The 14397-nt window shown below is 53.3% G+C and overlaps 1 protein-coding gene across 3 annotated transcripts in view; it reads right to left on the bottom strand.

The window, feature by feature from the left end:
* Nucleotides 1–2857: 2857 nt before the first annotated feature.
* The window catches only part of Ptprf (protein tyrosine phosphatase receptor type F), an 81645-nt gene continuing 70105 nt past the window's right edge, over nt 2858–14397 (bottom strand). For 2 of the 3 annotated variants that reach the window (XM_050161204.1, XM_050161205.1), the window contains 13 exons: nt 12586–12618; nt 11721–11818; nt 8387–8510; nt 8121–8296; nt 7366–7485; nt 6987–7141; nt 6619–6904; nt 6323–6501; nt 5976–6102; nt 5633–5758; nt 5247–5401; nt 5002–5137; nt 2858–4542 (listed from right to left, as the gene is read on the bottom strand). In XM_050161204.1, coding sequence (XP_050017161.1) covers nt 4474–4542; nt 5002–5137; nt 5247–5401; nt 5633–5758; nt 5976–6102; nt 6323–6501; nt 6619–6904; nt 6987–7141; nt 7366–7485; nt 8121–8296; nt 8387–8510; nt 11721–11818; nt 12586–12618 — 1784 coding nt within the window. In that variant the 3' untranslated portion in view covers nt 2858–4473. The remainder of the gene's footprint in view (nt 4543–5001; nt 5138–5246; nt 5402–5632; nt 5759–5975; nt 6103–6322; nt 6502–6618; nt 6905–6986; nt 7142–7365; nt 7486–8120; nt 8297–8386; nt 8511–11720; nt 11819–12585; nt 12619–14397) is intronic. The other variant, XM_050161206.1, reaches the window with a different exon arrangement.

Genomic DNA, 14397 nt, shown 5'->3' with positions numbered 1-14397 from the left:
AGTTCTCATTAGGTACTGGAGAAGTGGATGAAACATAATATTCTAAGAGATGAAATGGCATAATAGAGCAACCTTTTAGCTTGTTGTCAGGATTACACGAAATAATAGACTTCAGATATCTGGCATAGTGGAACTGTCTCGCCTCATTTAGGAAATTTACTGCTGACTTTTGAAGGAAATATTTTCAGCTGAGACCTAAACAATGAAAAGAGCATGAGGTTGGGTGGGTGGAGAGGTGGGGAGGAGCTGGGGAGGGGGGGAGCGTGATCAGAATATTTTGTGTGACAAAAATGTTTTTCAATTAAAAGCAAATAAGAGTTATCCAGGTAGACAGTGGGGGAGGATGTTTGTAGAAAGGTCTGGAGCTGAGAAGATGGTACATACAGAACTCAAAAAAAGTGGTTTGGGCTAGAATAGTTTGCCTTGTACATGCAAGGCCCCAGGTTCCATCTCCAGCATTGCAAACACAAACAAACAAACAAAAAACAAAACTGATTTTGTCATGGTTGGGGAACAGGGAGAAGAAAGATTAGGCCACGGAGAACAGATCCTCCAAGCCTAGAAAACCAGGGAGTTAAGGCTGACCCTAAGGGCTTGGTGGGTCTGGTTAGTCAGATCTACCCAGTGTGAAGGACCAGTCTGGATGCTGTGTTGAGAATGGGTTGGGTTGGTTGGGGTCAGATGAAGAACAAACAGACCATGGAGAAGGCATGCAATAGTCCAGGCGGAAAAGGCAGACTTAGAGTTGGGCATGGTAGCTCATGGCTGGAATCCCAGTGCTCAGGAGGCAGAGGCAGGAGAATGTGGAGCTGACTGGAGCTATAGGGTGAGACTCTTGTCTCAAGCAGGAGGGCCTGGTGCATGGCTTGGGTCAGAAGCAGTGGGAATGGAAAAACAGGTGTGATGGGCCACACGGGGAGGGCGTGGTGGAATGAGGGGGTATAGGATGGAGAGATGCCTGGTTAGAAAACTTAGTGTCAGGGTGCTAAACTCTGCACAGGGAGACCTTAGAGGAGCAGGCCTTAGAAGGTGGGGGAAGGACTAGCTCCATTTGGGAGAGTACTTGCCTAGAATCCCCCCAAAACAGAGATGATGATATTCCTATAATCTCAGCACTTGGGAGATGGAGGCAGAAGGATCAGAGGTTCATCCCAAACTATGAATTTGAGGTCAGTCTGGACTATGAGATCATGAGAGCACCTAAGAAAAAGAAAGGAAAAGAAAAAGATCTCTGTGAGTTTGAGGCCAGACTGGTCTATAAGGGCTAGTTCCAGGACAGGCTCCCAAGCTACAGAGAAACCCTGTCTCCAAAAACAAACAAACAAACAAACAAAAAAGATGGCCGGGCACATGGCCACCACATCTTTAATCCCAGCTCTCAGGAGGCAGAGGCAGGCAGATCTCAGAGTTCGAGGCCAGCCTGGTTTACAAAGTGAGTTCCAGGGCAGTCCAGTCCAAGCTATAGAGTAAGTAAGATCCCCCTCTCAAAAAGCAAACAAGCAGAATGAGCAGGGAGGAGCTGGTACTGTTGGGGATGGAGACTTTGGGGAGGGCCATCTCCTGGCTTGACCTGCCATGCGGTCTCTTAGGTGGAAGCCCTTAAAAAGTGAAGGATTCCCTGATCTTTGGGGAGCCCCGAGGTTTAGGTCTGGAAAACACTTAGTGCTGAGCCTGCCTGGGGCAGGTCTAAATGCTGGCATCTGGTATTTACTAGTCCCTTGGCAGTGTCTCATGGTTCAATCTTTGCTTTAGCAAGTAGTCATTCAAGTTTCATCTCAGCAGCCATCATGGTGGGATGGCTGTCCTTCTCCGAATAAATACAAACAAGTGGGGGCACTAAACCGGGTGTGTGGGAAGCCAAGAAGGGACCCATTTCAGGCCTAGGTCAGTTTCATCCCATCAGACATCATGGCAGGATGGGTGCCCCTCTCCGAATAAACACAAATAGGTGGGGGCACTAAACTGGGTGTGGGAAGCCAAGGCCTAGGTCATTCACAGCCCGACAGCTGCTAATCATGGAATAGGCCGAGGGTTTCCACCCTGTGGACCCAGGACAAAGCACAGCAAGTCACTGTTTTCACCATCAACTCAATGACCCACCCATCCCATTCAGCCCACGTCACCAACCTTGTCACTCTGCACTTCTCGGAACATCACACTTGCTTTGACTTAGGCTTCTGAGCTGTGACATAGGTCATTCCCTCCCAGGCACCCTCTTCCCACCTCACAACTAACCTCTACTCACCCCCTAAAGCCACCAAATCCAGTTGTCACCTGCTCCAGGCCTTCCCCGGGGCCAGGTGCCGCCCCAGGGCACCCCTAGTAAGTCTGTGACAACTCTCTCCCTGACTTAGGTATTTTTTCCCTGTTTGCAGTCTCTTATCTCTGCAAGCTTCAGGGGTCTGAGACCAGGCAGGGTCTTCTCACTGCCACTGTGAGGCTGCAAGGCTCCGTGAATCTGCAGTGCTAAGTTCCCTCAGCCCCCAGGGTCTTGTTGTTTGTGCGTCCAATACCCACATACAAGAATTACACTGTTGTCTTACCAATTAATTTCCATATGGTCATTTTCTAAGTCCACAGGTTATCCCATTCCTTAGAACGTGGGAGAAGATGAAGGTGGCGTTGAGGGGCGTTACACCCTCCATTTGGCAATCCACAGCACTGGGTGCTCTTAGCAGCGCAGGCCTAGAGGCCTATCCCTCGGTGGCTGTCTTCCATTCACGTAGTCATGGCAGAAGCCTGTCACAAGCACTCAGGTTGGCCATGTCCTCTTAGAAAGGATCCTACAGAACCCACCCAAGCCACCAAGTCAGACACCACAGTCTAGATCAGAAGGAGCTGAGGCAGAGGCCCGGTGTGTAAGAAATCGGATTATTCAAATTTATTACCATCAAGAAGTATGCAATGACGCTGTAGTTTCTCAACAAGTAGAAAACAGACTGTGTACAACGGTGAACTCTACAGCACTAGCATCCACAAGGTAGAAATGAATGTTTCTCCAACACCACCAACCCTGGATTGTTGATCTCCAATTAGCCTAGCTAGATCTGGGGACGTCGGCATCAAGTCCCTAGGCTAAAAAACAGCTATGCACCCTTCCCCGCCCCCATTACCTATCTAGATAGTGCTGCCCAGAGGAAGAGGCCCTCTCCCTGCCCCTCAGCAAGCTGAGATAAGACTGAGTATAGTACCATGGATACAAGTCCAGTAGTCTTGCCACATTGGTTTACGAGGGCAACTTGGATTGAAGAAGAGCAAGTCTTGGGGGAATCTGAAGACAGCTGCAAACCAGGAGCGGAATCATCTGGCCCCGGCTGAGGACAGACGTGTGCTACCAGGCCCACTGGCCTAGACCTGAAGGGCTAGCCACACCCCCGCTTGGCCCTGAGGTGTGTGGGGCGTGGCACAAGCCCTCACCTGTGCCATTCATGTATTGAGGTGGCCAGAACCCACAGCCTACAAACACCTGCCACACTGCAATGCTGGGGATGATAGCGAGACGCTGTGGGCCCATGGCGAGCCCCAGGCACATTGATTTGCCTCCCACTTCAGGATGTGAAGTAGAGGCCAGGGGATGAATCTTTTTTTCTTTTCTTTTTTTTTTTTTTAAAAAAAATTTATTTTTGTGTGTTTTTTTTTTTTAATTTTTGTTTTTTTGAACCTTTGCAAACACGATGGTGATGAGGAAGGCCTTGCCAGGCTCCCCCAGACGCGTCTGTGGTTGTGGGCTATGAATGTTAAATGCACACTGGGGATGGGTTTCCTATCGCCTCCCCGCCCACCACTGTCTGTAGGGCCTAAAAAAAGGCTCTCTAGGAAAAACAAAACCTAAAACAAAACCAAACAAAAAAAGAAAATGTGTTTCCCTGCATTTGACTGGAATAGGATCTCTGAAAGGCTGGAGAACAGCAGGCGTGGTGCTGCCTCCTGGGCCACGGCTGCCGGGCTCAGGCAGGGCCCTCGCTCTGCACAAGGAAGGCATGTGCTGTCCTTCAGCGTAAGTTGTACAAGAAAGGATCCAACATGAACTCAAAGAGGAAAACAAAATAGGCCCCAACTCCCACGGCAGCCCGATCTGCAGTGAAAGATTCGCAAAAGGAAAGTCAGAGGGAAGAGGCTAGGATCCCTCAGTCTACCCCGCCTAAGGTATAAAAAGTGGAGGCTTCGCCCCCTTCCCCACCCTATGAGAAGCATGAGAAATGCGGAGCTGAACAGAGAGCTTGAAGCGGGGCTCCACTTGGGCCTGGTGGACAAGGGCCCAGAGCCAGGCTGCCAGTCCGCCTACTCGCCCAGGTGTTCTGGGCTCTCTGACTGGTGTGGCAATGTTCCCGAAATGCTGTGATCCCAGTGGGCTGTGCTCTGCCGGCAACAGCATCCGTGCAGGAGGGCTGGACGATGGTCGGTATGGCTCAGAGGAGCTGGGTCTCCCCCCGGAGCCCCTCAGGGGAGCAGCGGAGGAGAGGGGAGCAGTAGTTACGTTGCATAGTGGTCAAAGCTGCCGAGGTATTCCAGGGCCGCACGGTAGCACAACTGGTATTGGTCCTGAGAGAAAAAGGGGTTGGCTGGTTAGTGTGGACGAGGGAAAGGCATTCATGCTGCCATCAGTGGCCATAGAACTGGACTCCACAGACAGCTGCCCAAGTACTCTCCAGATGGAAGGGGGGATAAGCCTCTGCAGGCCCATCTCCCCGCTTTCCCTCTCCCGGGCCTGTATTCCCCTCTGCTACTCCAATTGCATTTGTTTGTGCCCAGATTTTAGCATCTTACACAGACCGCTGTGTTCAACCCCGACCCAGAAGAAGGCAGCATGACACCAGAGCTCAGGACAGAGCTACTGAATGAACACAGCTCGCTCTCCGCCCCCCCCTGCAAGTTAGGCAGGACAAGCAATGCCACGTGGCTATAGCATGAACAAACACACGTGGGCCAGCTGCAGGTACAGCTGACGGCTGGAGGGCTGTTGGGGGGAGACACTTGGGTCCCACACACTGGTCTGCTTACCTCTGTCTGCACCATTGCAGGGCGCTGTGTGCGGAGGGTCTTCACGGTCTGGAACATGTCAACCACACCCTCATACCGCATGCGTTCCAGGGCAATGCTCAGAGTGATAAACACCCCGGTACGGCCCACACCAGCACTGCTCAGAGAATGGCTGTGTCAGGCATCCTGTCACCTCAGGTGGGGGCTTCCCAGGCCTTCAGAAGCACCCTCCACCCCAGCCCTACGTGGGGACAGCCCCACCCCACCTGCAGTGCACTGTGATGGGCCCATCCTGCCCAAATTGTTCCTTTGTCTTGTGCACCTGCCCGATGAAGTCAATGAAGCCTTCCCCCGTTTTGGGCACTCCTTGCTCTGGCCAGTCTGTAAACTGGAACTGTCGGATTGTCCTTGACTGCCCATCCTGGGAGAGATGGTCAGGAGCCAGAGTTAAGGTTTGTACTTCAGGCACTAGGTCCTCTAGACCAGGAGTATAATCACACAGGGACGCACTCACAAGGACTCTAAGAGGTAACATGCACAGCTTGTATTCCTGCAGTTTGAGCTCAAGGGGCTTGGGGGCCGACCCAGACCCACACATGCTCAAGAAGTGTGAGGTTCAGGCTTGTATGCACATTCTTTGACCAACACTCACCCGGGCATCTGTGACCTTGAATTCCCGAAGGATATACTGGGGCATGTTGTATTCCGCCATCGGATCAACAACAAAGTACTGATAGCGAGCAGAGCGTTCTGCGGGCCAGTACTGGTGACACTTCTCCTGTGGACAGAACACCGGGAACCCCCACGGTTACGTGGGAAGGGGGTGCCACATTCCAGGGGACTTTGGGACAGGATGGGTGTTGGTAAAAGAGCCCAAGGCTATGCCGATGGGAAGCTGGGGTACAGAGCGGAGCATCACAAAAGGAGCACCCTTCCCAACGGTGCCTGGTGTCCTCCCTGGAATGAGAGGGGCCCGGGGGAAGGGGTGGGCTCACCCTGCCCATCTCCCGAAGCTTGGTCAGCATGACGATGATGGTGGAATTGTGCTCCCAGAGCATGCGCCAGAAGTCCTCGGTGCTCTCTGCCAGAGGCCCCTGCGTAGCTATGTAGGCCTTCTGCTGTCTGGGTGACAGAAGACTTGACATGCTGGAGGTGCTGCTGCCCCCATCTATCCCGACACTGCCTAGATCCTTAGGACCCTGCTCACAGAGCAGCCTTCCTCTAGGAAGCCCTCGCTTCTGTACCCAGCTCACTCTCATCTTTCGGGCTAGCTCCTACTCCCCCAACTAGGAGCAGACCAAGGTACCAAAAGGTACCGTGGGGCAGGGAGAAGCATTCCGACCTGTAGCCATCTAGAAAGCTGGCATTGATGTAGTCCGAGCCTTCCACACCACGGATGGGTTGCAGACACACTCGGGTCAGCTCATAGGGCATGATATTCACCAGGCGGTTTTTGAACTTGTTGCAGGGCAGGTTGGCACTAATGAAGCGAGATGTGTGGGCCTTGGAGTTGGCCAGTAACTGTGAAGAGAAAGGGGTTTATCAGGCTCGGATCTCTGCAAAGAGGCCTTCCAAGACCCAGTCCTTCCCATGACCCAGTCCAGGACCCTGGAGTCGAGCAGGCCCACTGAGTCCCACCTTGAACTCAAGCTCCATGGCAGTCACACTCTCCCCGGGAGGCACTTGGCCTAGCTTCTGGATGTGGGCATAAAGGTTGCGAGCAGGCACCTCGGTGTGTCCGCACATGGCGGCCTCCAGCAGTGCCTCATGAATGAACACATACTGGTCCTCTGTCTGCACCATGTAGTTCCTTTGTGAGCGCATGCACGTCACGTGGCCATAGATGTCAACTGTCTTCTCATGCTTCATCCGCTCCAGCATCGCATCGATGACAATAAAGCAGCCCGTGCGGCCCACACCAGCACTGAGGACAAGGGCACAGCTTGGGGCAGTGGTCTCCTTTTCCCACCCCACCCCACCCCTCTGGCAGCTCTATACACTCTCACCTGCAGTGTACCACCATGGGTCCTGCATCCAGTGGGTTGCAGGCCTTGACCCGTCTCAGGAAGGCCAAGATGGGAGTCGGGTACTCAGGAACCCCATGGTCTGGCCAAGCCATGAACTGGAACTGACGCAGCTCGCGCTTCTCACTGGAGCCGCTCTGGGGAAAGAGTCAACGGAGGTGAGGAACCTTGGGGTGTGCTTGTCACAGACCCAGGGAAGGGGCCAGATCCACCACCCTTATGTGATCATTCAGAAGCCACACCAGGCAGTCCCATAACACAGGCTGAGACAACCCCTCAGTCCCCCAGGCCCTGACCAGTATGTCACACTTAGTCTCTACAATCCCAGTAACGGACGGGTGCTAGCGTGGTTCAGCCATACCTTATGGAGTGCGAAGGTGCGCATGGTGTATGTGGCCAACTCCACAGTGTCCACCAAGGTCACCTGAATGAGGCCATAGGTCTCAGTGCCGCGGGCTGGCCAATACTGATCACACTTCACCTGGAGGGGGACGGGCGGGTCAGGGAGCAGGGTACAGGCGACAGTGTTACAGGCTGCCAGAAGGCTTAGACAGGCAGAAGCAGAGTGAGAAGCCCAGTTTACCTGACTACAGCAAGCCCCAGCCTGAGCTCTCAGCTTCTCCCTCCTCACCAAACCACACCACACTGAGCCACCACCCCTTCCCTCACTGGCTGAAGGACCATAATTGAAAATTATTTATTCAACACCAGATAGCACCAGGCACATTTTCTGCCAAATTTACCCATAACGTTTATGCCCCATTTTCAAGCTCTGTAAATTTTATGTTCCAGTCAATGCTTCGCAGTGCAAAAGCAGACGTCAACAGCTCCTTCCACTAATTTACTTAGATGTGTGAGTGCCCCAGGAACGCTCGGGCATCTGGGGAACATCTCAGAAACTGGGGAACACATCAGCATTCCAGGAAATGACATACTAACATCCCGGGAACTCATAAACACCTGGGGGAACATGCTATGTTAGATTGCAGCAGCTCCCTGGTACCTAGGGAATGAGATGATACTCCAGGAAAACCATAGCCCTTGGGGAATCCCTTGAAAAACCTCAGAGAAGGTGGTACCCAGCACCACTGAGCCATTTCCCTTCCACCTCCTCACCCGGGATTTCTCCTCTAGCCTGGTCATCATGACCACAGTGGCTGTTCGCTGTTCCCACACCATCCTCCAGAAATCGCCCATGGTCTCGGGCAGTGGGCCCTGTGTGGCGATGTAGGCATTCTGCTTCCGGTAACCATCGATGTAGTTGGCATTGATGTAATCACTCCCAGGGACACCTACAGATGGAAAGGGGTGCGAGAGAGCATTAACCTCTGTGTTCTGGAGAGCAGAGCAAGAGGGGAAAGAGCAATCTGCCCCGGGCTCACCATCGATGGACGTGAGGAGGACTCGAGAATGGTCATAGGCGATGACATTTGCATAGCGGTTCTTGGGCTTGTTCACCTCCGAGTTGGAATTCTCCCATGTGAACTGCTGTCCAGGGTCAATGGACTGCCAGAAATGGAAGACACAGGCAGAGTGAGGGTCAAGTCAACAGAGGCCTACCTATGGTACCCCCTCCAGTCCCCAGCCACAGAGCGGACACATCCCAAGTCCAGAAAGTGGCAAACTGAGGACTCAAACTTCTATACCAGATTCCTTTGTCAGGTACAGTGGTTGAGGATGGGGTGGGGCATGGAACAGGCCCCTGCACCCAACTAGTGAAATATGGGCATGGGCCGTGAAAGCCACTGCGGCCACCTGGAACACCCTGGGAATTGCCCACGGTTCCAGATCATTGCAACATGTTGCCCAGCTCTGCCACGTCTCTGGCTTTTCCTATTTCACCTGTCCCCTTGTTCTGCCCTCCCTGCAGGCAGGACCTAGGCTCCTCCACAGCTCCACAGCTCCACAGCTCCTACCTACCAAGCCCTCACTCTCCATCCTTTCCTGGTTCACCCTCACTGGCTAGTCTAGAATTAGCTATATAGCTAAGGATGACCTTGAACTTCTCGTCTTCCTGCTTCTGTGTTCTGAGTACGGGGTCTGCAGCATGTGTGCAGTCCTATTTATGTGGGCTCTGCAAATGCTGGCAAGCACTCTACCACATTAGTTACATCTAAAGCCATTCACAAGATATTCTCTCTCTCTCTCTCTCTCTCTCAAAATGCACGTGTGTACATGCACATGTCTGCACCTGTGCAGCGGATTGGAGGACAACCTTAGTGACACCCTCCACCTTTCTTGAGCTAGGACCTCTCAGTGGCATACAGCTCACCAACCAGGCGAGGCAGGCTAGCCAGGAGGTACCATGGATGCTGTGTCTCTCCTTCCCTACACAGGGATTACATTGCACATTTTACACATTCATACCTGCCACGTTTACATGGGTTCTGGGGCTTGAATTCAGGACCTTGGTAAGTGCTTCCCCGACTGGGCCATTCCCATCAGCCCCCCTCCCGCCCCATTCACAGGATTTTAGGTTTAGATGCCAGTTCTGTCCACTACTCAGCAGCCTCCTCAGACATCTCCACGCACAAGTCTCACTTCAACCTCAGTTCTCTCAAGGGGCAACTCATTCGTTTCCCTTCAAAGCAGGCTCTGCCATGTGACTCCCGGTGGACAGCTGCGTCACCCACTGATGCAGGAAGCTCGGTCAGCATCTGAAGTCCACCTCAGAAATTCCCCAAGGCCCCCCCCATGCCTCACCACACCCCCATCCTCCCTCCCTCTGCTGTCCTCGACCTGGGGCTGCCCTTCTCAGCTAGAGACGTAGCTCTGCCTGACACCTCCACGCCTCCTCTCTTGCTCCACTCCAATTCACTCTGCCCTTCAGCAAGAACAGTCTTTCAAAAAAAAAAAAAAAACACGCAGACCTGAGTATCAATTTCCTGCTTAAAAGCCCCCTCGTGCTCTTGACTGGCTCAGGGCACAAAGATGCTTACAGCTACATCTCTGGGGGATGCAGGGTGTGTCCAGCGCTGTTCAAAGCAGCCATGTGCATTTCCACATCTCTTCTCAAGGCAGGTTTGGTTATTATCCTTATTTTGCAGATGGACAGAACCAATACCCATAGCACAGTCTCCTCCATTTTGGTCTCAGCCTCATTATTCTCCAAGGAGACTGGCTCTCCACTTCTGTGAGCCCTCACCTCGGGACACGCCTGCCGTCACGTGTATTGTCAGAACCACACGCTCAGCATTGATTACCTGTCTGCCTGTGTCTCTCAGTAACCATGTCCCGAGGCATTTGTCTCTATATGCCCAGCATCCAGCACAGCGACAGGCACACAGTTAGAAGACAAATGACTAACAGACCGTGAAAGAGTTATAGGAGAGTCCATGGTAGATTTGGGCAGTCAGGGGAGGCTTCTAGGACAAAGATGGTCCTTTAGAGAAAGCTCAGATGAGAGGAATGATGTGAGCAGGGGCCCTGGGACCTGAAATGGGCAGAGCTTCACTAGAAGGATGGGTAGGTGCGGGACAGGAGAAGGATGAATCCTGGTGAAAATCAAGGAAGGCCTTCTTGGCCAGCAGCCAAGCTGAATGCAGAATGCCTGTCTGACATGCTGTTACTGCAGTGCAGCTGCAGCAGGTCAGAGTCAGTGGGCACTCTACGGGGAGACGGAGCTGCTACGACGACAGAGACACACTCATCCATCTACCTGCCAGGTTCTAGTTTCTTCTTTGAAAGCCTGGCCTGTTGCCCTTGGGATCTACTTGGCCCATGGCCTTCAGAAGGGCAATTCCCGTACCCGGAGGTATGTCTCTGAAACCTAACTCAGAGTAGACATCTGAACCAAAGAGCAAACTCCTGGGTCCAGGTGAACCAACCCATCCATCACCTCTCCATTCATCATCTTCTGAGACCTATGCCAAGAGCTGAGGAAGAGTGACAGGCAGAGAAGAGAGACATCTCCACCATGCTTCACCAAGAGAGTGGGCCTCTCCTCATCACTACCTTTCTTGTAGGGCTCCCACCTGGATGCCCGGGGTGGCAGGAAGCCCACTGACCCTGAAATCTGAGCTCCTAGCAAAGAGAAGTCATGGCCAGAGTGAGGCAAACACTCGGAGGGCTTCCTGACTCCCGCCCAGGAGCTGTACATTTCTGAGCGCACACAATCACAGGCGGGCTGGCAGCTTAGTAGCGAGGCTGAGGACAGACTTCCAATCCTTTACTGGCAATGGTCACCACGGGGAAGCTCACTAACACTCATCTGAGCCTGAGGTGTGGACGGTACGGTCACGAGGCCAGATACTGGGCAGGTCCAAGTTGGAATCTTGGCTCTACTAGTCCTCAGCTGTTTGACTCTGGGTATCTCACTCCCCTGAGTCCTGTTTCTTGTTGTGTACATGACCTTTTCACCAGGCCAGGAGGGACCAAGTAAGATGCTGATGCCCAGTGGTCAGTGCTGACCTATTCTTGTTAGAGACCGGATATTGTGGCCATTGTTTCTAAGATCAGTGTCTGTTTCTGCTGACATGGAGACATTTGAGTAGGCAGCTAGCAGAGCCTTCTGAAGCATTTCCAGAGGTGACCACCAGAGGGCTGTAGTGAGCCTGTGGGCTGGGCCTAACACCTAAGGAGGCAAGTTCCTCTGCTTTTGACCTCCCTGGCTATTCCAGGAAAGCCTACATTCTTCCTAGTCCTAGTTGGGACCCAGAACAAGACAAAACTGACAGGAAAACTGAGGCCACATGGGGTGAGGGGGCACTGTCTCACCTCATACTCCTGGGAGAACTTGAGCCCATCGTTGGCTTTGAGGCGCTCAATATTGTCCGCCAGGTCGGTGATGGGAATGGGCGGGTGGTCTCTCATACCTGGGGGAGGAGGAGCACACACACAGGTGGAGTCAGTGTGAGTTCTGAACAGGGTGGCAGAGACAGCCCAAGGCATGTACTGTGAACACGTGTGGTCATGGAGTACTTGGCACTGGTGGCATGGAGAGACATCAGCACATGCGGCGACACGGATGGCAGAACACACAGTGGCTGGAGGAGCCAGAGGGGAAGTGTGTGTACTGTGAGCATGGGAGGAAGCATGTCCAGGTGATCTGGTGCTGCACAGGGACAACAGGGCCCTCTCGGCCTGGCAGGTCTCTCCCAAGACTGGGCTGAAACTCAGGGAAGTGGCAGCAATAGACAGGGTGGGGCTGGGCTCTCACTGCACCTGTCTTAGACAGACCCCCCCACCCCTCATCCATGCCAGTCACCCTGGGAGATCTGGTGACCCTGTCATCCCAGGCACCAAGTGTGCGGACGGAACGGTCATGGAGTACGAAGGCAATGGCGGAGTGACACAGAAAGGAGAGAGCAGCAGGGACCAGGAGGAAGATGTGAAGCCAGAGAGAGGCAGGGATACCAGAGTGTGTCGGAAAGAGAGAGAGACCAGAGGCGGCAGGGACAGGAAGACAGGGTGGAGAGAAGGGGCTAGAGGAAGCAAGGTGGGCAGGGGAGGGGAGGGAGAGGGGAGAAGAGGAAACAGGAAAGGAGAGAGAACAGGGAGGAAGGGAGGGGAGAGAGCGGGAAGAGTGGAGACAGACACTGAAGCCAATGTGTCCCCAAACATGGGAACTTTGAAAACTAACTTGAGATATTCGGGCAACTGGGGGCACTGGAACCTGCAGAGAAAACAAACCAAGATCACAGTGGGGAGGGAGCAGAGCACAGTAACCCTTTGCTGGTCACCTGGTTCTGCAGGGGCTGTAGGTGAAAGGCAAGAGGAAGGGACGGACACAGATGGGGCAATAAGAGGCCAGGAAATGTGGGGTAGGGCCCACTATAAGCTCCCTTGACTTCCAGTCCCACCTCCAAACACCATAGGTCCAATATGCGGGGCCTCTTGAGGCTCTATGATCAGATACTCAGTCCAGCTCAGCCCTGAGCCCCTCAAAACCTGACCCTGGCTATTTTGAGACGGCCCCCATTCTGGAAATGACAAACCCTCTTCACTCTCACCCCCTCCTCTCATGGACCCGTGGCATCCTTCACACACCGGCACCCGAATGGGCTCTGAACGCCATGGCTGCTGCTCTACAACCCATGGAAATGCTTCTGCTGGGTATTCTGCAGGAAATGCGGGTGACTGGGTCCTACAACCCAAGATCCCCCCAACAAAGCTACTGGCCCACCCTCCTCAGCCCGGCACTCCAGTAGCAGTCAAGCCAGAGCCTCTTCCTGCCTGGAACCTCTGCATACACTCTCTCCTGCAACTATACCATCCTGCATCCACGGGTTCCCTCTTCCCTTTCTGCTCACCCGGGGAGAGTGTCCATTCTGGGCTGTGACCACTGCTCACACTGGCGGCTCCAGTGCTGAGGTCGGCACGAAGGCCCAGACTCGCACTTGGACACCCTCCTGTAGCAGCAGTCAGACAGTCATCTTCGCATCTCTGTGTGGGCTCAGCTGAAACCCTTGGGCCTCTGTCCCCACTGTCACTCGCCTACTGCTTAAGGGCTCTGCTCCATTTCTTCCTAGTCAGCCAGTTCTCCACAGAACCAACCGGAGGTTTTCTTTTGTATACAATAAGAGGGCACCAGACCTCATTACAGATGGTTGTGAGCCACCATGTGGTTGCTGGGAATTGAACTCAGGACCTTTGGAAGAGCAGGCAATGCTCTTAACCGCTGAGCCATCTCTTTAGCTCCCAGCCGGAGGTTTTCTACAGCAGCCTTGCTGCTCCCCCCCTGAAGACCTTCAGCGACTCCCGGGTCCCTCAGAATGAAGTCTGAGCTGCTCAGTCCCTGTGACCTTGGTATACTACTCCAAGGCTTCAGAGATGCTCAGGGTTTTAACTAGATGGACACACTGTGCTTCCACTGAGAGCCCCCTCCAGGAGCAGGCTCTTCCACTCTCCAGCCACACCACTCTGGTGCTTGCATTCCTCACCGGTTCAGTCACTGGTTACAACAGCTTGTTAGGTCTGTATGCTGTGAGGAAACCCAGCCTACACGAAGAGGCTAGCTCATCAACGACCCACTAGAGCAACCCACCGAGGGGCTGGCAAACATTAACCACCAAGGGCAGGAAGTAAGTACTTTAGGCTCTGACTCCTGGGATCGCTTCTACCTTTTATCTGTAAATTGACCCCTGTAGTCTGGAGGTGGTGGCGCACACCTTTAATTCCAGCACTCAGGAGGTAGAGGCGGGCGGATCTTTGTGAGTTCAAGGCCAGCCTGGTCTACAGACTGAGTCCTAGGACAGGCTCCAAAGCTACAGAGAAAAACTTTGTCTCAAAAAGAGACCTCTTTATTAGTGCAGACGTTCCCAGAAATGAACAGGGCTAGTGGTGTTCTGGGAAAACTTTATTTACAAAAGCAGGTGGTGGCCATGTCTGGCTCCAGACCATAATCTGCAAGCTCAACTTTAAATGATTCTAGGTCCTAGCTTTCAAGTATTCC

Source organism: Alexandromys fortis, unplaced genomic scaffold, assembly GCF_014885135.2.
Source record: "Alexandromys fortis isolate MF-2015 unplaced genomic scaffold, M_Fortis_MF-2015_v1.1 scaffold_122, whole genome shotgun sequence".
NCBI classification, from domain to species: domain Eukaryota; kingdom Metazoa; phylum Chordata; class Mammalia; order Rodentia; family Cricetidae; genus Alexandromys; species Alexandromys fortis.
This window is presented reverse-complemented; position numbering and strand designations above follow the sequence as displayed.